Source organism: Netta rufina (assembly GCF_964035555.1).
Source record: "Netta rufina genome assembly, chromosome: W".
Lineage (NCBI taxonomy): Eukaryota > Metazoa > Chordata > Aves > Anseriformes > Anatidae > Netta > Netta rufina.
The window spans coordinates 2,428,053-2,451,453 of NC_140139.1; the positions used below are offsets into that span (position 1 = coordinate 2,428,053).

At 42.3% G+C, this 23,401-nt stretch overlaps 1 protein-coding gene across 1 annotated transcript in view; it reads right to left on the reverse strand.

Annotated features, from left to right (window-relative positions):
* Positions 1–23,401, reverse strand: part of LOC311220889 (rapamycin-insensitive companion of mTOR-like) — a 226,998-nt gene that overhangs the window by 96,250 nt on the left and 107,347 nt on the right. The window contains exons 5-9 of the mRNA XM_084304520.1: positions 7,442–7,573; positions 6,331–6,394; positions 3,000–3,126; positions 756–925; positions 448–515 (exon numbers count right to left, since the gene is read on the reverse strand). Coding sequence (XP_084160646.1) covers positions 448–515; positions 756–925; positions 3,000–3,126; positions 6,331–6,394; positions 7,442–7,573 — 561 coding nt within the window. The remainder of the gene's footprint in view (positions 1–447; positions 516–755; positions 926–2,999; positions 3,127–6,330; positions 6,395–7,441; positions 7,574–23,401) is intronic.

The window sequence follows — 23,401 nt, forward strand, 5'->3', positions numbered from 1 at the left end:
TCAGGACAGGTTTCAAACTAGACCCCTGTGGTACTCCACTTGTTACCGGCCCCCAGGCACAGTAAAATGCCTTAACTACTACCCTCTGAGCCTGAACATACAACCATCAAACATAAAACCAGCTCAAATATAAACTCCCTATTGTGGATGTTTAAAGCAAGATAAAAAGAAACTCATACCTGAAGTAAGAAATGATTGTGAAAACTTTTTATTAAAGTGAAAGAAATATAATGGGGAAGGAAAGACGGGTAAACCTAGTTTTTCCCTTTTGAAATCTTAATTCCTAACAATGTTTTAGGAAGTTGCATTCTAACCAGCTATCGTATTCAACTTCAAATAGTTTAGTAATAGCTCACTGCTTTTATTTTGCCAATTTGGAAAGAAAAACAGTTTAATTACAATACCATGAACACAACTGGCAGCACAAGTACCAGCCCTTACACTTACTTGAGTTGTCCTTCTGCTGTGTCTGGATTATGTCTGTAGTGAAAATCTGTGTAAGGAGCTAGAATTCGCTAAACAAAAAGAAAGACATGCATTACTTTCAGATGAGAATACAGTTAATGGGTTTTGTTCTTTCATCAGTCCCACTCCAATTTGTCATGTTATTCCTTCTTTATAAATCATTATTGTCTTGGCCTAAAATGTTTTAAACATTTTGCATGAACAGAGTGAAACCCAAAGTGAAAATTAAACATTTTTATTACTAATACAGTGTTTAATTTCTGTTACTAAATAAGTAAAGTTGAACCCACCTCTAATTCTACATCTGCTCGCACATACTGTCTGGTCTTTGGATGATTAATGAGGTGCAAAACTGTAGTTACCAGAGCCTCATTTATTCGGCTAAGCTGACAATCGATCACATTTTTCAAGATGGTATTTAAACCACCCTGAAGAGCCACCACCTCGGGATTCTGAAGTGCTAAATGAAGAAAAATAAGTGACTTCAATGAGTGATAGGAAAGAAAATATTTCAAGACTTCCAATATACGTACTAAACAGCAAGCGTCTTATCTTTTTCTTCCTGAACACTGCTGAGGAACAAATAAAACTTTTAATGGAACTGACATTAGCAATGAAATGATATTTTGGATTAATTTATCATCAAATAAAATTCTGAACAGGCAGTCACCGTAGTGCACTGATTTCCCAGCTTATTTCCAAACAAGTTTTCATACAGTAGAGCCAAGATTTCCCCACAAAAATATTTTGTACTTCACTGGACTGCCATGGATAAAAATATTTATTCTAGAATATAAAAGACTAACAGATTACTTATTTCTTTAAAACAGTGTGGTAGTATCACACTGCTGACTAGCTAAACTCAACCACACTGCTCTCTCACTCCCCCTCCTCAAAGGAAGAGGGGGAGAAAATACAATGGAAAAGGGATCAAGGATTAAGATAAGGACAGGGACCCTTCATCTCTTCCTCTCCTTCTCGGTCACTCTCTGCCCCTGCTCTAACGTGGGGTCCTTCCCATGGGATGCCATCCTTCCCAAAAAGATCCTGCATGGGCTTCCCACAGGCAGCAGCTCTTCAAGAACTGCTCTAATATGGGTCCATACCACGAGGTCCATTCTTCAGGAATGGACTGCTCTCACATGGGTCCCCTGTGGGTGGCAGCTCCTACTTGATCACCTGCCCCTGTGGGGATTCCTCTCCGTGGGCTGCAGGGGAACTTCTGCTATGGCACCTGGAGTGCCTCCTCCCCTTCCTTCTTCACTGACCTTGGTGTCTGCAGGGCTGTTTATCACTCCTCTCTCCCAGCTGCTGTTGCGCAGCAGTTTTTTCCCTTTCTTAAGTATGTTCTCCCAGAGGCACAACCAATGTCATTCACTGGCTTGGCTCTGGCCAGCAGCGGGTCACTTTTGGAGCCATCTGGAACTGGCCCTTATCTAACATGGAACAGCTTCTGGACTCTTCTCACAGAGGCCACCCCTGCAGCCCCTCTGCTACCAAAACCTTGTCATGTAAGCCTGATACAAACGGAAGACTGCATCTTGAAAAAGCTGAAGTTATTTCAGACATTGATACAAAACTGAAAATACTTTAAAAATCAATACCCACACACATGTATAGGGATTTAGTATAGATCACTGTCCAAGTAACTTTTACATAGACACAAATACTGATTTCCAGAAGACAGCTAACTACAGTACTCGTAAAAAAAAATTAAGGAAAATATTTTGTAGTTCTCTGAGCACTGTTACATTTGATAACACTTCATGTATGGATTTCTCACTATTTTCAATCCATTAATTTTAGAAAAATCAACCTTAGCAAGGAAACATTTTTAAGGTAACACAAAAATTGAAATTTTCAAGTACTTCACTTAAGAGATTTCCATTTTAAGTTGAAGTGATTTTGGTTTATATTAAACTAATGACTAAACCTATGAAATCACACAGAATCACAGAATGGCCAAGGTTGGAAGGGACCTCTGAAGATCATCTAGTCCAACCCCCCTGCCAAGCAGGATCACTTAGAGCACATTGTGCAGGATGGCATCCAGGCATGTTTTGAATATCTCCAGAGAAGGAGATTCCACAGCCTTTCTGGGCAACCTGTCCCAGTGCTCTGTCACCCTCACAGTAAAGAAATGCCCTCTCACATTCAGCCAGAACTTCCTGTGCTTCAGTTTGTGCCCATTGCCTCTTGTCCTGTCGCTGGGCACAACTGAAAAGAGACCGGCTCTATCCTCTTGACACCCTCCCCTCAGATATTTATACATATTGATGAGGTCTCCCCTCAGTCTTCTCTTTTCCAGGCTAAACGGGCCCAGTTCTCTCAGCCTGTCCTTGTATGACAGGTACTCCAGTCCTCTAATCATCAATGGAAATTAAGAACATCAAACATCTGATTCCTTAGTTATTAAACAAATCCTCTTTATTATTTGAATAAAATATATTTAATATGAACTCACAGAAGAGAATCCCTTAGAAAACCGATGACAACCATGTAAAGTTTTCTTAATTAGCTTCCAGTTATCTTACCCAGTTCACAGATAATGGCTATACATGCTCGAACCATTCTGTCTCTTTCTTGAAGACCATCATTTCCAACTGCTATCAAAGAATTAGTAATAGAGCTGGGGAACAATGAAGCATTCACAGTGATCATCTGCCAAAAATGAAAGAAAAAACCCTCTGGTTTCTTCATATTTCTTTAAACGTACTCACAAATTCACCAGCATTCTGTTTTCTAGATAAAACTTGACAAACCATTCCATATATTACTTACTCATATCCTGCAAATAATAAAATTATTTCTATTGTTCTTGAAACTCTGTTTAACTTACTTTACCATTCTCTTCCTGCTTGCTTTTTATTTTTATCTCATCATAATATAAGAATAAAAAAGACAACTGTTTAGAAAGAGCTATTGCTGCCTTTTTCAGATCATTTCCAATAATTTCTTTAGCAACAGAGAACACTATCCACTGACAAAGAGCAGATTACAAACTCTTCTAGAAGATTAATTCATAATGCATTAGATTCTTCAATACCTATTCAACTGTTTCATTAGCTAAGACTGACCTCTCATGATTTATAGGGAACCTCCTTCTGCACACAAGAGAAGTTGCAGACTATAAAAAAGGACAGTCAACAAAAGATACTGCTACAGAATTTGGAAGGCAACTACCAGTAACAGCTCTGAATCCTCTTGTATAGTACCTAATCTTCTTAGAACTGCAGTGTAATTCAGCTTTATCATCTTATATAGCTACATCGCAAAAAAAATCTTAAGAGTGAAAAGATGAAACCAGACCTACTTTCATTAATCATTAGTGATTAAGAGATAAAACCCATTTACAACAAATTTGACACAAAATAGAACAGTTTTTAACTGCCAATGTTCCTTTACACTACTGAAGAACTCCTGTGCCATGGAAATCCTCAGCTACTAGTTTAAGAATTTAAACCAGATTAAGGAGCAAGACCACATGCACACATTAAAGGAAAAACAAAACAAAACAAACAAACAAACAAAAAAAACCCACCACCCCAAATACCCAAATAAGGCTTTGACTACAAAGGCTGAGTAGCTATCTATTCACATTTTTTCATAGTTTGCTAAAATTAAATATGCATATCCTATATACTATGGAATATGAACATTGCTGGCGTTAAACAGATGTATTACTAAGGGGAAACAGTTGTGTTTTTTTGTTTGTTTGTTTTGTTTTGTTTTTGTCTGACTGATTTAAAAGGGAACAATATAATTTCATAACATATCACATTTTTTCTACTAATGAAAAAAATGAGATGAGAAAAAATGCTCAAGGAAAGACTGATTTCTTTTAACATTCAACTCCAAGTATTTTAGTAGAGTAAATACAAGTTTTGCATTTGTTTTCATTCTGCTCTATAAACTTAAATGCAATTTTGAAGACCAAGGACAGGTGATGCAAGATAACTTATAAGCAACTACGATGAAGTAACAAAGACTATGAAGTCAGCCTTTAAAGATTCCTTTAAAAAAAATTTTAAAAAAAGAAGGCAGTTCATATATATACTTCACCCCACTTCTGCTTTGAAAATAAAACATTCTACCTCTTAAATTATTAAAAAATGGACAAACTGACTTTGATTAGATGGAGAAATGCTTTTTGAAGCAACTTTATACCATTGGTCTCATGGCTGAAGACACTGTTAAATTACAAAGCTCTCACTAGGAGACACTGCCCCACAGAGAGCAGTCAAAAGAGAATACAAGCACTCAAAGCCCTCAAAAAAGTTTAAAAAGTGTAAAGTTGTTTTTCTTTTCTCTTCCTCTACTACTTTAACCTGCACATTTTTTAAAAAAAAAGTTTACCACTAAGTGCCTTTATAAATTCAGAAAACGACTAATATTTTACATATTGTTCTTCTCCTCTATGAAAAGGATGAGAAGAAAGTGAGAGAATGTTTTAATTTTAAAGTTTTATATCTATACTATTCTTACACAGGAATATTTACTATCAAAAATGAGGTAAAGAATTTTGTCCGGACTTTAGAACAGAAATCAACAGCTCTTATATGCTGATGGGACCCAGTTCAGTTCTTCCACAGCTCACTAGTAAACACCATCTTCTGAATGAATTAATTAACTCTGCCTGATTGTAATATTTGCCATCCATTCTCCTCTCCTAGACCTTTATATACTTTTTTTAGGAATCCTAAAAACCACTGAGTCTGAGCCAAATAAAGCCAAATCATTACAAATGTGTTTCCATTCCATCTTCAGATTTAAGTTATTCTGGCCCTATAGTGATGTTTTCTTTAAACCAGATTAACAAATAACATTTGTAAATGGTGACTTCCTCAAGGACCTGTGCCACTGATACAGATGATCCATCCTTTTTTGTTGTTGTTGTTCTTTTATTTTTTTCTTTTTTAGCTTTAAAACTGTTTTTAACAATTGTGCCAATCAAACACATTGTTTCTTCTGTAAAATAGAAATGAAGTGAGCTCATTTTAAGAAAAGAAATTGCATATCAAACCTCCATATTTTCAACCTAAATATATACATATGTACACGCACCAAAAAAAACACAAAACACAAACAGATTAAACACTGTGCTCCTGTGAAACAATTCTTCCAACTACTTCAAACTTTACCTGAGTTTTTAAGATGCTCAGTAAAGAGTACAAGCAAGATAAAAAACAGCAAAATCCAATACAAAGGCAGACTACTATAATCACCTAAAAAAATAGCTTCAGTAGCTGTAATACACTATTTTCTCTAGGATCAACTTGAAAATGCAGCTACCACAACTTCAAACATCTCATGTCCATGGGTACATGGTACAGTAATCAGCAAAGACTAACTTATTGCATAACAGAAAAAAGGGGAAAGGGAAAGGGAAGATGGATAACACCAGCCTCCACAGATAAAGCAATAAGGCTGAAAGCATTCCTTTAATTGCAATGGCAATTTTACTTCTAAGTGGCAGAAAATCTCCAGTCCTTCATTCACAGGTGTTTAATGACACTATACAATGAAGTTAAATCATTAGATGATACTTAATAATGTGGTTCTTATACCCTTGCACTCATCATTTGATGAGCTGTTCCCAAATCTTGTTCAGTTTTACCTCTATCAAAACAAAATTACCTGGATTTTTCTAGATTACTCAAGATTCTCAGTCATAAGAGATTAAAATCAAAATAAGTCTCAGCACTAGCTTTCTTTCTCTCTTTTTTTTTTTTTTGAATTAACAGCTATAATTTCTTCTCATATGATAAAATAAGACTGTGTGAAAAAGAACTGCTGATGGAGAAAACCTGGAATCAGTACAGCTGACTGATATAGCTAGTTAGACCATATATAGTTAGATTTTACCTTTCTGACTAATCGAAGTGCTTGTGTTCTTTCTACTTCATTACTCTGTTGTATGTCAATGCACCTAAAATAAGTTAAAAACATGTTTTGTTTATAACAACATTAACTTTCACCTTAACTGTTAACATCTCTCATTAATATTCATGCAACTAAATAAAGAGAATAAAAATATTATGAATTATTGTTTTAAAAAATGCTTTTCAGCAAATATATTCATGATTAGTTAATTAGTTTCAATTTATATTATATTATATTTATATTATTTACAGTTATTTTCATTATAAGTAAATCACTAAAATGCTCTCAAATATACAATGACAAGGCATAACACCTCCAACAATTCTGAGCTAGCTACACCTGTCATTTCAAATAAGCCTAAATAAAAGCATTCATATTTCAAATCAACATTCTATGCATTCTCAGATCAGAAAAGTCCATTTGCCCTAACAAAATTTAACAGCACACTAAAACTGTGTGTGTGTGTGTACATATACATGTAAAAAAAAAAAAATAAACACACACACATATATCAGTATATTAAATGCAAAATTATTTTAACAAAGGAAGCACTAGAAATGATGATAATTAGATCTAGTCACCATACTGACCTTATTATCTCATTGTTAGTTTGCCCTTTGGTATCTTTCTGTTGTGGTATGGGTTAGATAAATTCTTGGGCATGAACAACATTTTCATCCTGACATTGTACTAGAGGCTCTACACTATGGTGATGATACAAAGAATTGAAACAAACCCCACAAAACAATTTAAGACATGAAAATTACTAAAGTCCCGACCTTCTAATAATACCATAAAGTAATTTATAATTAATGACATTTATGATTCAGAAACATATTTTGTGCATCTAATTTTTTAGATTATTCATAGTAGATCATGTATTAGGATATCACTTTATTTGGATTAGAAGGTGTGATGTATTATGAATCCAACATTTTAAAGAATTATATTATTCATACTGAATAAAACAGGCTATTATAAAGCTGCATATCAAGAATATAAGAGGATATGAAACCATCTTTTCAAACCTGTCTCAACCATGAAAAATAAGTGATTTACAATTTTACAATTTACAACAAGAAGGGAAAATTACCTTGCTATCAAGTAATCCACTTTCAACTTCAGCACCTTCTGGAGAATACTGGAGTCTCGAATGAGATAGCGAAGGGCTCGCAATCCTGCTGCTCGCACCTCTTTTGCTTCATTTAGTAAAGCTAACCGCAGACTACAATGAAGGAAACAAAGGAGGTAAACAATTATATAGCAGCAGATAGACTTCACCATCAGACATGAAACTACTACATACTCATTTAAAATAAAAGTCTGATTTTTAAAGAGAAATATTCTGCATTAATTTTCTGTTTCTGAGATACTTACCTGTGCAGCCTAGAAGGCAAACCCTCACCTTGCTAACAGATCTAGACAATATATTAATCTGTAGAAAGACACAGATCGTTTTCCCCCCTTAAAATATATATATATATATATATAAATAGTTTGTACACCCCTGAAATTATATATGACTAAATGGTATATGACTTGCTATTTTACAAAACAGCTGACCAAAATATGAGTCTGTCGTGATTCCGCTCGAGTGGGCAGCCGAGCTCCACCACAGCCGCTTTCTCACTCCCCCTCCTCAAAGAGGAATGGGGAGAAAATATGTGAAAAGGGCTCAAGGATTGAGATAAGGACGAGAAAATCACGCAATAATTATTGTAACGGGCAAAACAGACTCGGCATAAGGAGATAGTAAGATTTATTGCCTACAACTAACAAGCGAGAGAAGTGAGAAAACAAAGGAAAAAAAAAAACAAAAGCACCTTCCCCCCATCCACCCTCTTCCACCTCCTTCCCCCGAGCGGCGCAGGGGAACGGGGGAATGGGGGTTATGGTCAGTCTACAGCACTTCTTCTCTGCCACTCCTTCTCGGTCACTCTTGTCCCCTGTGCTGTGGGGTCCTGATTAAGGAGGTATTGGGGAGGCATTGGGGAGGCAAGGACAATCCCCAGACATGGACTGTATATCTCGAAACAAGACACTGAAACTCATGATAAGGAAGCGGCAGACGGACAGAGAAACAAACGTAAGGACTATAAATCTCAAAACTGGACATTGGAATTCATTATAAAGATACAACAAACGGAAGAATTGGCAACAACCAGCTCTCGCAATTAAGAAACATGCCAATTCAGCAGATTCTTGACCAAAGGTGAAAAGTACACTGTGAGGAAGACTCGGGGTCTTCCTCCCAGAGACCCCTGCCCACGTCCCAAAGACCCCTGCCCACAATTCTTGGGAGGCTCTACGCAGGCGCAAGGTGCCAAAAGGCTAATTAGCATGAGAAGCGAGGGAAGGCGGGGATAGGTAATGAATATGTATAGGCACTTGTAGAATATTGATAGATTGATTGTATAAATTCAAGACTGCTTTCCGCTTTGGGTATGCACGATAGGTGGAGAGATCCCCCGTGCATCCAGCGCTGCAATAAAGAATATACCACTTAAAGGAATTTCGGCTTCGATCTTTGAATCAATCTGGCACCCCAGATGGGACAACCTCTCTGCCGGACCGCAGGACCCGCTGGGAACAGGACTCCCTAGGGTACCCCCGGGATTTCCCGGAGGGACTCCTCGACTCACCGGATCACTGCGGAGGCAGACAAGGACCCCATCATTGTAAGTGAGTATATTCTTTATTCTGGTTTGGTTTTCTGGTAGACCGGTCATCTGGGACTGTCCAGTAAGTCGGAAGGTGACTTCTGCAGGACAGTATTTGGTATATACTTTGTGGTTAGTACCACAAGTATATCTGGGGACCTTGGGGTCCATCTGTATCTGGAACTGTCTGTAAGTCAGAAGGTGATCTTCTGCGAGGCAGTGTTTGGTATATACTTTGTGGTAAGCACCATAAGTATATTTGGGGACCTTAAGGAAAGAGCTCGCTTTAAGGTCCATCTGGAATTGTGTTGTCTATTTCGGTTTTCTGACTCATGGAGTATGGTATTTAACCCTGGTTATTGTTACTGCGATTTTGGCTATTTTCCTGGTGGTAATAGTAGGTTCGTGGCATTGTTATAAGAAAGATATCGTTACGGTGTTACACAGCTCGGTTTTCTGACTTATCGCATGTGGAATTTGACTCTGACTATTGTTATTGTGATTTTGGCAATATTCCTGGTAATAGTAATAGTTTTGTGACATCGCTACTGAAAGATATTGCGTGCCCGTATTTTTGTGAGTGATACGTTTTGTGATACGCTTTTGCAAGTAACATGTGTATTCTGGAAGTGTAAACTGGAAAATGGGGGGGGCAAACAAGCAGTGAAATTTTAAAGAAAAGTGTGTTAGGCTGTGTTTTAAGTCACTGGAAGGATATTGGAGGATCTGCCGGTGGAAGTGTGAACAGGAAAACATTGATAAAATATCGTAATCAGTGGTGGCCGCTTTATAAGCTGGAATGTGGAGAAAAGTGGCCCCTAAATGGAACTTTAAACTATAATATTTTGCTACAGTTAATGTTGCTTTTTTTTGAGAAGGAGAACAGGATGAAATGTTGTATACTGATGTTGTTTCAGCATCTTGGTGGGAAAAGGTACGGAATTAAGTTGGCCCCTGACTGAGCCTTTGATGATAGCATTAGAGAAGTACAGGCTGGAGAAAGATAAAGGAAGTGTTAAAAGGGTTGTTGAAAGTGTTAAAGGTGTTTGAAGTTGAATGAGCAGGGAAAGAGGATGTAGGAATGTTAATAGTTCTGCCTCTGCCCGAGGCAGAGATCTTAAAATCCCGGGTGTTAGCCCTTTAGGGCAAAGGGACCACAATGGGTCTGAGAGAGTTGTCACAGAAACAGAAAAACAGTTAACTCTTAAAACAACCTGAGTTCATGTGCGAGCTCAGATTGCCGATGGGACCGCTCAGGGAACTGTGGACAATTGCATTCCCCTGACCGACCCCCACTAAGACCCGAATCATCCTGAAAATTATGAACGGTTAAGTAAATACTAAAACCTGGATGAATTGGGAATTGAGAATATGCTTCCAACAAGGTCTAAAAGAAACCCCTATGGAATTTTTGGACCAACTCTGAAATGTAATGAAAATAAATAAATAAATAAATAAATAAAACAAAACCGTTTGGACCTGGCTTCGGAGGACAAATTGACTAGCCTTTTCCTAGGGTAATCGACCCCTGATTTCAACAGGAATAATGGGGACCTGGGGAATCTACCCTAGCGGATCCTCCACTGGTTATAATGAAGCTAGGGGAGGAATGGAAGTGAAATTTCTTATTGATATGGGGCAACGTATTCAGTTCTAAATCAAGCATTAATGCCTTCACAGAATTATTATGTTAGGGTAAAAGATGTGTCGTGGTTTAACCCGGCCGGCAGCTAAACACCACGCAGCCGGTTGCTCACCCTCCCCCTCCCTCTCTGGGACGAGGGAGAGAAATGGAAAGTGAAGCCCGTGAGTTGAGATAAAGACAGTTTAATAAGACAAAATGATAATAATAATAATAATAATATGGTGATGATGATGATAATAGTACTACTACTAATAATGTGTACAAACAAGTGATGCACAATGCAATTGCTCACCACCCGCTGACCGATGCCCAGCCTAACCCCGAGCAGTCCGGCCCCCTCCCCCCGGCTAGCCACCCCTATATATTGTTTAGCATGCCGTCAGATGGTATGGAATACCCCTTTGGCTAGTTTGGGTCACCTGTCCTGGGTCTGTCCCTTGCCAGCTCTTACTGCACCCCCAGCCTGCCTGTTGGCAGGACAGAGCAAGAAGCTGAGATGTCCTTGGCTTGGTATAAGCACTGCTCTGCAACAATTAAAACATCAGGGTGTTATCAACACTCTTCTCATCCTAAGCCAAAACAGAGCATTCTACCAGCTACTAGGAAGAAAATTAACTCTGTTCTAACTGAAACCAGGACAAGGTGTAACCGGAAAGGCTTATTTTTGTGAACCTTTGAAGTACAAGTTAGGGAAACAATGGGGCATACACAGATTTTTATCTATGCCTAGCTCCTCATGGGCACTCTTAGGTAGAGATTTATTAGAGCAAGTAGGAGCAGAAATTGTCTTTGAAAAAGGGAAAATGGAATTAAGAATAGGAGAAGAACAACTAACAAATGTGTTAAGCTTGGCACTAATACAAACTGACCCTAAAAGTGAAATACCTTTAGAGATCACAGATCAAGTATGTCCAGGAGTGTGGGCTACTGAAACCCCTGAAAGAGCTAAAAATGTGACAGAAACCCATTAAGGTTAAGTAATATCCTTTGAGGATAGAAGATAGGAAAGGAATTAAAGAGATAATTAATAAATTTTTACAGTATGGATTATTGATTGAATGCGAATCAGAATACAATACACCCATATTGCCAATTAAAAAAGCAGATGAAAAAGCTATAGGCTAGTTCAGGATTTGAGGGCCATAAATAAAATCACTGAGGATATACATCCAGTAGTGGCAAACCCTTATACTTTGCTGACTAAATTAAAGAATAGTCAAGTCTGGTTTACCGTGCTGGATTTAAAAGATGCCTTCTTCTGCCTAGGCTTAGCCACAGAAAGCCAAAACCTATTCGCCTTTGAATGGGAAAATCCCGATTCAGGCAGAAAGACGCAGCTTACGTGGACATTACTACCTCAAGGATTCAAGAATAGCCCCACTATTCTTGGAAACCAATTAGCAAGGAAACTCGAAACATAGATACCTCCGGACACTGAAGGTGCTTTGTTACAATATGTAGATGATCTCTTAATAGCTACCGAGACTAAAGGGAGTTGTATTCAATGGACTATAAGTCGTCTTAATTTTCTGGGTTTAAATGGATATCAAGTCTCTTGACAGAAAGTCCAGCTGGCTCAACAAAGTGTGACCTGTCTGGGATTTGAAATTTCGGAAGGACAACGAGAACTAGGAACTGAACATAAGGAAGTCATTTGCCAGACTCCAGAACCTCAAATGGTAAAGGAGCTACAAACCTTTTTAGGAATGACAGGTTGGTGTCGCCTTTGGATTTATAATTATGGACTATTGGTAAAGCCTCTATGTGAATTGATAAAGATTAACCAGTCAAAGTTAGTCTGGACTGGAGAAGCACAAAAAGTCTTTAAACAACTTAAACAAGAATTGATGATTTTGAAATATCAAGCAATATTGGTAGAACAGGACAACGTGGAAATTGTGATAACTAATATTGTGAATCTAGCCTCTTTTCTTAGTGATGCTCCGGCACAGCCTGTGATTCACGATTGTTTAGAAACTATAGAGACTGTGTATTCCAGCCGACCAGACCTTAAGGAGGAGCCCATGGAAGATGCGGAAGAAACTTGGTTCACGGATGGGAGCAGTTTTGTTATGCAAAGACAACGTAAAGCTGGATATGCTATAACAACTACTCAGCAGGTAATCGAGTCTAAGCCTTTACCCCCTGGAACATCAGCTCAAAAGGCGGAGATAGTTGCTCTCACGGGAGCGTTGGAACTGGCAGCGGGAAAAAGGGTAAATATTTGGACAGATTCTAAATATACATTCGGCGTGGTACATGCTCATGGAGCAATTTGGAAAGAACATGGATTGCTGACCGCTCAGTGAAAACACAAAGTATGCTGAAGAAATTTTAAAATTGTTAGAGGCTGTAAAACAACCAGAAAAGGTAGCTATCATGCATTGTCAGGGACACCAAAAGGGGAACACCGATTTTGAAATTGGAAAATCGATTGGCAGAGGCTAAGCAGGCAGCTGAAATAACTGAGGTGAAGGCATTGTCTTTGATACCAGACGGTAAAATCCAAACTATATCCAAATTATACAAAAGAAGACTTAAAATTAATTGAAGATTTGAAAGGTAAAATGAAACCAGATGGATGAGTATATTTAAAAGATAACCACATAGTAATACCCTCTAGTTTGACATGGCCCATAGTTCTTACAGAACACAATAAAACGCATTGGGGAGCTGGCACACTGCATAAGAGCCTGAGTCAGACATTAGTGGGATGATATGATAAAACAAATAACTCAACAATGTAGCATTTGCTTACACAATAACCCCAATACCAAGAATAGAATAAAATTTGGAATAATCGGTAAAGGAAATTATTCGGGGCAACAGTGGCAAATTGATTTTTCAGAACTCCCTAGAAAAGGGGGGTATCATTATTTACTGGTTCTGACTGACACGTTTTCAGGAAGGCCTGAAGCCTTTCCCTGTCGAACAAACAAAGCAAGAGAAGTGGTTAAAGTCTTGTTAAATGAAATAATACCATGCTTTGGGATTCTAGTAGCAATGTCTTCTGATAGAGTTCACATTTTTGTGCACAAGTGGTAGAACAGATAAGTAAGATTCTAAAGATAGATTGGCAACTGCATACTCCTTATAGACCACAGGCAAGTGGACAGGTAGAAAAAATGAACCATTTAATTAAACAATAAATAACTAAAATTGGATAAGAAGCTAATTTGTCATGGCCTCAATCCCTCCCTTTAGCATTACTTGGAATTAGAGTTAAACCTAGAATAAAAGGGAATTTGAGTCCCTTCAAAATCTTATATGGAAGGCCGTAGCAATTTCTATTTAGTGGAGAGGACCTAACGCAGTTAGGATCAGAATATTTATATGTTTATATAACTGAACTTCAGAAACAATTAAATAAAGTACATAAATTTGTTTTAGGGATCAGGGCTAGAGGGTTGGATCAACCAATCCACCCCTTTAAGCTCGGGGATTATATATATATATAAAGACTTTTTCAGGACAACCCCTACAGGAAAAATGGAAGGAAAGTGGACGGAACCATACCAAGTATTACTGACAACACATACCGCCATTAAAACTAAGGAGCAAGCAGCTTGGATCCACAATTCAAGGGTGAAGAAGGCCCTGGCGAGGATATGGACCACCACTCCAATTGGACCAACAAAAGTTTTCCAGAAAAAGTTTTCTGTTTTTCCAGATCCTAATGATTGCAGAGGTGCGGTTCTCGGATTCGGGGTGGGCAACTTGGGATGAGAACTTACACCTGACCTTAATACAAACAATTTCTCAAGTAACTAATAAGACGAACTGTTGGGTATGCACCCATCTACCAGAGCATGGGAATAAGGGTGTATCGTTAATCGGGATTCCCTTGCCTGCAAACTTATCTTGGACTAATTTGTGGGAAAACACATCTTGGGGTCGAAAATATTAAGAAGTTTTGGAACTAGAAGTGAGTAGCTTCATGCCGTTAGAATCCTATTATGTATGTGTACAAAGGTGTAACCCGCCTAAGGGTATAGGAAAACAGCATTGTATAAATACGGATACTACTTATGTGGGAAATCAGACATCTTGTAATTGAACAATTGATATTAGTACGACTAGCGGCTGGGCAAATTCAACCAGCTGGCCAGTACCAGAAGGAAAAGGGTGGTATTGGCTATGCAATGATACAGCCTGTAAGGTCTTGCCTAAGAATTGGAAGGGAACTTGCACTCTTGGAGCGGTAGTCCCCAATATGACAGTACATGATGTAGTGCCTCGAGCCTACTTGAGAAATCATATCCAGAGAATCAGACGAAAAATTAACAATCCATTGATAGAGAGACACACCGCTTTTCATAGTTTTGTTCGATGGTTTATCCCATGCTTAGGAGTGAGTGAATTGGAAAAGGCGATAGTTAATATTTCTGCAATTACAGAGAAGTTAGAAAACAAGACTCTGGATGCTGTAAAGGCTCAACAAGAAGAGATATCTAGTTTATCACAGGTAGTATTACAAAATTGGATGGCCCTAGACTTGTTACTGGCCACTCAAGGGGGAGTCTGTACAGTAATAAACACAAGTTGTTGTATGTATATAGATCAGAGTGGAAGGATCTCTACCGACCTGGAAGAAATATGGAAGCAGACAAGGATCCTACATGAGATCAGTAAAGATGATCTTTCATGGAGTTTTAGTGAAATATGGAATAAGTTAACCTCCTGGTTGCCCAATTTCCAATGGTTGAAACAAGTATTCATTGCTCTAATCGTATTAGTAGTATTAGGAATATTTGTGTGCATGTTGTTTAGATGCCTGCTTTGTTGTGTTACTGTAAATAATGAAAGTATCTGATGCAAAAGAATTTGCATGGGAAAAGAAAAGGGGGGATTGATTAAGGAGGTATTGGGGAGGCATTGGGGAGGCAAGGACAATCCCCAGACATGGACTGTATATCTCGAAACAAGACACTGAAACTCATGATAAGGAAGCGGCAGACGGACAGAGAAACAAACGTAAGGACTATAAATCTCAAAACTGGACATTGGAATTCATTATAAAGATACAACAAACGGAAGAATTGGCAACAACCAGCTCTCGCAATTAAGAAACATGCCAATTCAGCAGATTCTTGACCAAAGGTGAAAAGTACACTGTGAGGAAGACTCGGGGTCTTCCTCCCAGAGACCCCTGCCCACGTCCCAAAGACCCCTGCCCACAATTCTTGGGAGGCTCTACGCAGGCGCAAGGTGCCAAAAGGCTAATTAGCATGAGAAGCGAGGGAAGGCGGGGATAGGTAATGAATATGTATAGGCACTTGTAGAATATTGATAGATTGATTGTATAAATTCAAGACTGCTTTCCGCTTTGGGTATGCACGATAGGTGGAGAGATCCCCCGTGCATCCAGCGCTGCAATAAAGAATATACCACTTAAAGGAATTTCGGCTTCGATCTTTGAATCAGTCCCACCCACGGGATGCAGTCCTTGATGAACTGATCCGGCGTGGGCTTCCCACAGGCAGCAGCTCTTCCAGAACTGCTCCAGATATGGGTCCGTACCACGGGGTCCATCCCTCAGGAGAAAACTGCTCCAACCTGGCTCCCCTATGGGCAGCAGCTCCTGCCAGGTCACCTGCTCCTGCGTGGTCTCCTCTCCAAGGGCTACAGGTCCGGCCCGGAATCTGCTCCGGCAGGGGTCTTCCACAGGCGGCAGCCTCCGTTGGTGCAGGGCCACCTGCTCCACCGTGGTCTCCTCCACGGGCTGCAGCATGGAACCCTGCTCCACCGTGGTACTCCATGGGCTGCAGGGGGACATCCTGCTTCACCATGGTCCTCACCACAGGCCGCAGGGGACTTCTGCTCCGGCGCCTGGAGCACCTCTCCCACCCCCCTACACTGACCTTGGCACCTGCAAAGCTGTTCTCTCACTCCCGGCTGCTGTCTGGCGCAGCGTTTTTTTCCCTGTCTTAAATATGCTCTCACAGAGGCACAAACAACATCGCTTATTGGCTCAGATCTGGAAAACAATGGGGCCCTTCCCAAACATGGGGCAGCTTCTAGATCTTTCTCACAGAAACCACCCCTATGGCCCCCTGCTACCAAAACCTTGCCACGTAAACCCACTACAGGGCCCCACTGCTGACCAGAGCCGAGCCAATAAGTGATGTTGTTTTGTGCCTCTGTGAGAACATATTAAAGACAGGGGAAAAAAAACGCTGCGCCACACAGCAGCTGGGAGAGTGAGAGTGAGGAACAGTCTTGCAGGCGTCAAGGTCAGTGAAGAAGGATGGGGAGAGGTGCTCCAGACGCCAGAGCAGAAGTCCCCTGCGGCCTGTGGTGAGGACCATGGTGAAGCAGGATGTCCCTGTGTTGGGTCTGTCTGAGCTGGAGTCACCTTTTCCCTGCAGCAGCCCGCACAGCGCTGTACTCTGCACTCGTAGCTGGAACAGCACTGATATCACTCCAGTGTTGTGTCTATTGCTGCATAGTGCTGGCACAGCACCAGGACTCCTTCCAAGCCCCCAAGAGACAGCAGGCTGGGGGTGGGCAAATGATGGGGAGGGGACATTGCTGGGGCAGCTGATCTAAACCAACCAAAGGGATATTCCATAACACCTGATGTCACACTCAGCAATAAAAGGGGGGGCTCTCGTGGGGGAGGGGGCTGTTCCTCCTGAACAACCACTACGCGTTTGAGGCCCTGCTTCCTAGGACATGGCCGAACATCGCTCGCTGATGGGAAGTAGAGAATAATTTTTCCTCTCTCTGTGCTTCCGCGCGGACTGATTGTTTCTTTTGTTTCTGTTTTTCCTCCCCATTTCCCTTTCCCTTTAATTAAATCATCCTGATCTCAAACCTTGAGCTCTTTGTGTCGTATTTTCTCCCCCTTCCTCTTTGAGGAGAGGGGGAGTGAGAGAGCGGTTGTGGTGGAGCTCGGCTGCCCACCTGAGTAAAACCACCACAGTCCCCCTGCAGCCCATGGAGTACCACTGTGGAGCAGGTTTCCACGCTGAAGCCCATGGAGGAGACCACGGTGGAGCAGGTGGCCCTGCACCGATGGAGGCTGCCGCCTGTGAAAGACCCCTGCCTGAGCAGATTCCGGGCCGGACCTGTAGCCCGTGGAGAGGAGCCCACGCAGGAGCAGGTGACCTGGCAGGAACTGCTGCCCGTGAGGGACCCAGGTTGGAGCAGTTTGCTCCTGAGGGATGGACCCCGTGGTACGGACCCATATCTGGAGCAGCTCTGGAAGAGCTGCTGCCTGTGGGAAGCCCACTCCAGATCAGTTCATCAAGGACTGTATCCCGTGGGTGGGACCCCACAGCACAGGGGACGAGAGTGACCGAGAAGGAGCAGCAGAGAAGCGCTGTAGACTGACCATAACCCCCATTCCCCCATTCCCCTGCGCCGCTCGGGGGGAGGAGGTGGAAGAGGGTGGATGGGGGGGGGAAGGTGCTTTTGGTTTCTTTCCTTTGTTTCGCACTTCTCTAGCTTGTTAGTAATAAGCAATAAATCTTACTATCTCCCTATGCCGAGTCTGTTTGGACAATAATTACTGAGTGATCTTCTTGTCCTTATCTCAACCTTTGAGCCCCTTTCATCGTATTTTCTCCCCATTCCTCTTTGAGGAGGGGGAGTGAGAGAGCGGCTGTGGTGGAGCTCAGCTGCCCACTCAAGCGGAAACACTACACTTTCCCATTTCTCTCCCCCATCCCAGAGAGGGAGGGGAGAGGGTGAGCAAATGGCTGTGTGGTGTTTAGCTGCCAACAAGGTTAAACCACAACAGTCTTTTTGACGCCCAACATGGGGTCCGAAGGATTGAGATAATGGCAGATCTGACCAGAGTGTGGTAAACTAATATTGGTATAAGTATTAGACCTGCTTAATAGTCACTTGTCATAAAGCAGATTGCTTTAATCTCAACTCTGCTGCGCCTGTTTTCCAAATTGAGTATTATAGCACATTATTTTCCGTATGTGCTCTGTCATGTTGTTTATTCTCTCTGGGCCCAGGTTTAAGATCGTTATGGTACTGTGTGTTGTAACAGTGGCTTATGAGAGGATGAAATATCTGGCCATGACTCTAACCTGGTATTTGTACTCAGTAACATCTTCGATTCTATACTTTGGAAACTGTATTTTGGAAACTATTACACCTATTGCCTTTTTTCATTAGGGAGTCAATCTGTGGAGGGGAAAGGGGAAGATATTTTTTCTTACTCGATCACTCTTCCTTTCTCCTTCACCACCCTCTTATCCTCCAAGCTTGTTACAATCGTTCGCCAAAATATTGAATATCCTTGGGATACTCAGACCAGCATGGTCTTGTTGTTATGTCTCCTGAATGTGCTTCAGGTTTTGTTTAAAGTAAAAAAGCTACTTAGGAATCTCATCCAGAGATCTGTCCTGAGGCAGGATAGTTGTGAGTGGCAGGGAGTATGGGAGGATATGGGCAGGTTTCTAGAGCAGTGGGCAACTCCAGCGTTTTGGAAATTCACCCCTGAACAACTGCAAAATCCTAAAAAACTGGCAGAATGCTTGAAAAAAGGGTGTAATGACTCTGTCAGTTCCAAAGTGACGTAACGTGCTGGGGTCTGGCCCATGCCTATCGAGCTGCAATTGATACTACTATCAACTTAGTGACAGACCCTGTGGCCTCTCTAGGTCCTGTGACAGACCCAACGGCCACTCCAACCCCTATGATGGACCCTGCAGCCGCTCCAGCTCCAGTTCCTGCAGCTGCTCCAGTTTCATTTCCTGCAGTCGCTCCAGTTCCTGCAGCCGCTCCAGCTCCTGTAGCTGGGTCAGAGAAACGAGCTGTAGCAGTGCAAGTTGCCCTTGCAGAGGGCATTCTAACTCCTGTGGCAGACCCTGTAGCTGCATCAGAGAAACGAGCTGTAGCAGTGCAAGTTGCCCCTGTAGAGAAGGTGAAAAAATGGTGTAGAGATTCAGGTCATTTAGAACGCAGAGAGTCTTCTGCTAAGTCTAGGTATAGAGACGATGATGCTGGGCCATCAGGGATTCAGGAGGAGGAAGATGAGGATGTCGAAAAATCAACAGTAACTACCCAAAACCTATACCAGTGTGAGCTACGAGATGTGCGAAAAGATTTTGGTCACTGCATAGGAGAGCAGCTTGTCACCTGGCAGCTCCAGTGCTGGGACACTGGAGCAAATTGTGTGGAATTAGAGGGCAAGGAAGCCAGGCGGCTGCGATCCCTTCCTGGAGATGCAGGCATTGACAAAGCAATTGCAGATGGAGCACAATATCACAGCCTCTGGAGGCATCTCCTCTCAGCTGAGAGGGAAAGGTATCCCTTCAAGGAAGAACTTTTATGTCTACCAGGCAAGTGGACCACTATGGAGAAGGGAATCCAGTACCTGAGGGAATTAGCCGTACGGGAAGTGATTTATGAGGATCCAGACCTCAGACAAACATCCACAGATCCAGATGAAGTCAGGTGTACACGATCCATGTGGCGGAAGTTTGTACGGAGTGCACCATCATCATATGCCAGCTCATTGGCAATAATGGCCTGGAAAGAGGATGAGGAACCCACAGTGGATGAAATGGCTAAACAACTTCAGCAGTACGAAGAAAGTCTCTCCTCTTCCTTACGGGCCTGCGTCTCAGCTGTGGAGAAACTTTCTGAAGAGTTCCACCAACTTAAAGAGAATCTATCTTCCTCCCCACCTGAACAAACCAGTGTCTACCGACCAAAAGAGAACACTTGGGAAAAACTTTCTGAAAAGGTTCACCAACTTGAAGAGAGATTATTCTCCTCCGCACCTGTACAAAGTAGTGTCTCAGCTATCAGGGGTAGGCGTTCATCCACACAAGGAAGACGATATGGTGAGTACACACCCCCTGCCACTCTGTGGTTTTACCTACGAGACCATGGAGAGGACATGAGAAAATGGGATGGAAAATCTACCGCAACCCTAGAGTCACGGGTACGTGAGTTGCAAAAGAAAACAATCCGGAAAAAGGGATTCTCTGAAAAGTTTGCTGCTCCAACTTGCAGCAGACAGTCCTTCAAACACAGAAACGAAGAAGATTCTGACCAGGATTAGAGGGCCCCTGCCTCCAGCCAGGGGGAGGAAAGGGACAATCGAGTTTATTGGACTGTGTGGATTCGATGGCCTGGCACGTCAGACGCACAGAAGTATAAGGCTTTAGTAGACACTGGTGCACAATGTACTGTAATGCCATCAAGCTATAAAGGGCCAGAGCCCATCTGTATTTATGGAGTGACGGGGGATCCCAGCAGTTAACTGTATAGGAGGCTACTAAAGTGAGTCTGACTGGGAATGAGTGGGAAAAGCACCGTATTGTGACTGGCCCAGATGCCCCATGCATCCTTGGCATAGACTACCTTACAAGAGGATATTTCAAGGACCCAAAAGGGTTCCGGTGGGCTTTTGGCATAGCTGCCTTAGAGACAGAGGGCATTAAACAATTATCTACCTTGCCTGGTCTCTCAGAGGACCCCTCTGTTGTGGGGTTGCTGAGGGTCGAAGAACAGCAAGTGCCAATCGCTACCACAACTGTGCACCGGCGGCAATATCGCACCAACCGAGACTCCCTGATTCCCATCCATAAGCTAATTCTTCAATTAGAGAGCCAAGGAGTGATCAGCAAGACTCATTCACCTTTTAACAGTCCTAAATGTCCAGTGCTAAAGTGGAGACTAACAGTGGACTATCGTGGCCTGAACGAAGTCACGCCACCACTGAGTGCTGCAGTGCTGGACATACTAGAACTCCAGTACGAACTGGAATTGAAGGCAGCCAAGTGGTAGGCCAGAATTGATATCGCTAATGCATTTTTCTCCATCCCTTTGGCAGCAGAGTGCAGGCCACAGTTTGCTTTCACTTGGAGGGGTGTCCAATATCCTTGGAATCGGCTGCCCAAGGGGTGGAAACACAGCCCTACTATTTGCCATGGACTGATCCAGTCTGCACTGGAACAAGGGGGAGCTCCTGAACACCTGCAGTACGTTGATGACATCCTCGTGTGGGGCAACACAGCAGAAGAAGCTTTTGAGAAAGGAAAGAAAATAATCCAAATTCTCCTGAAAGCTGGTTTTGCCATTAAACAGAGTAAGGTCAAGGGGACTGCACAATAAATCCAGTTCTTGGGGATAAAATGGCAGGATGGGCGTCACCGTATTCCGATGGATGTGATCAATAAAATAACAGCAATGTCTCCGCCAACTACCAAAAAAGAAACACAGGCTTTCCTAGGCCTTGCGGGATTCTGAAGAATGCATGTTCCAGGCTAGAGTCAGCTTGTGAATCCTCTATATCGAGTGACTTGAAAAAGAAAATATTTTGAGTGGGGCCCCGAGCAACAACAGGCCTATGAACAAATCAAACAAGAAATAGCTCGTGCAGTAGCCCTTGGGCCTGTCCGTACCAGACCAGCTGTGCAAAACATGCTTCACACTGCAGCTGGGGAGCATGGCCTCACCTGGAGCCTCTGGCAGAAAACCCCAGAAGAAAGTCGAGGTCAACCTCTGAGGTTCTGGAGCCGGAGCTATCGAGGATCAGAAGCCAATTATACTCCAACTGAAAAGGAGATACTCACAGCATATGAGGGTGTTTGAGCTGCTTCAGAAGTTGTTGGTACAGAAGCACAGCTCCTCTTGGCACCACGGCTACCTGTGTTACATTGGAGGTTCAAAGGGAAATTTCCCACTAAACACCACGCGACTGACGCTACGTGGAGTAAGTGGGTAGCGTTAATTAAACAGCGGGCTTGAATGGGAAAACCTAATCCCCCAGGAATCTTGGAAGAGATTATGGACTGGCCGGAAGGCAGAGATTTCAGAGTGCCGATAGAAGAGGTAACCCGTGCGGAAGAGGCACCACCATATAATGAATTGCCAGAAGACAGAAAGCAGTATGTGTTGTTCACTGATGGATCCTGCCACATGGTAGGGAGCCATCGGAAATGGAAAGCTGCTGTGTGGAGTCCCACACAACGAGTTGTGGAGGCCATGGAAGGGGAAGGCGAGTCGAGTCAGTATGCAGAAGTGAAAGCCATACAACTAGCCCTAGAGATTTCGGAATGAATAAAATGGCCAGTACTGTGTCTCTACACTGACTCATGGATGGTTGGCAAATGCTCTGTGGGGGTGGCTGCAGCAATGGAAACAGACCAACTGGCAGCGGAGTGGTAAACCTATATGGCCTGCTACCCTGTGGCAAGATACTGCTGCCCGGGTAGAAAACCTGGATGTAAAGGAACGTCACGTGGATGCCCACATGCCCAAGAGTCACGCTACTGAAGAACATCAGAACAATGAAGAGGTGGACCGAGCTTTGAAAATTGAAGTGGCTCAGGTGGACCTGGACTGGGGACATAAGGGTGAGCTGTTTGTAGCTCGATGGGCCCATGAAACATCAGGACATTTGGGGAGGGATGCCACATACAGATGGGCTCGTGATCGAGGGGTGGACTTGACCATTGAGGCCATCACACAGGTTACCCATGAGTGTGAGACCTGTGCTACAATCAAGAAAGCCATGAAGGTAAAATCTCCCTGGAACAGGGGGAGGTGGCTAGGGTTTCGATATGGTGAGTCCTGGCAAATTGACTATATTGGACCCCTCCCACAAAGACGTCAAGGCAAACAGTACATACTCACCATGGTAGAAGCAACTACTGGGTGGCTGGAAACATACCCCGTAAACCAGGCCACTACCCAAAACACTATCTTGGGCCTAGAAAGGCAAGTGCTGTGTCGTCATGGTAACCAGAGAGAATTGAGTCCGACAATGGGAGTC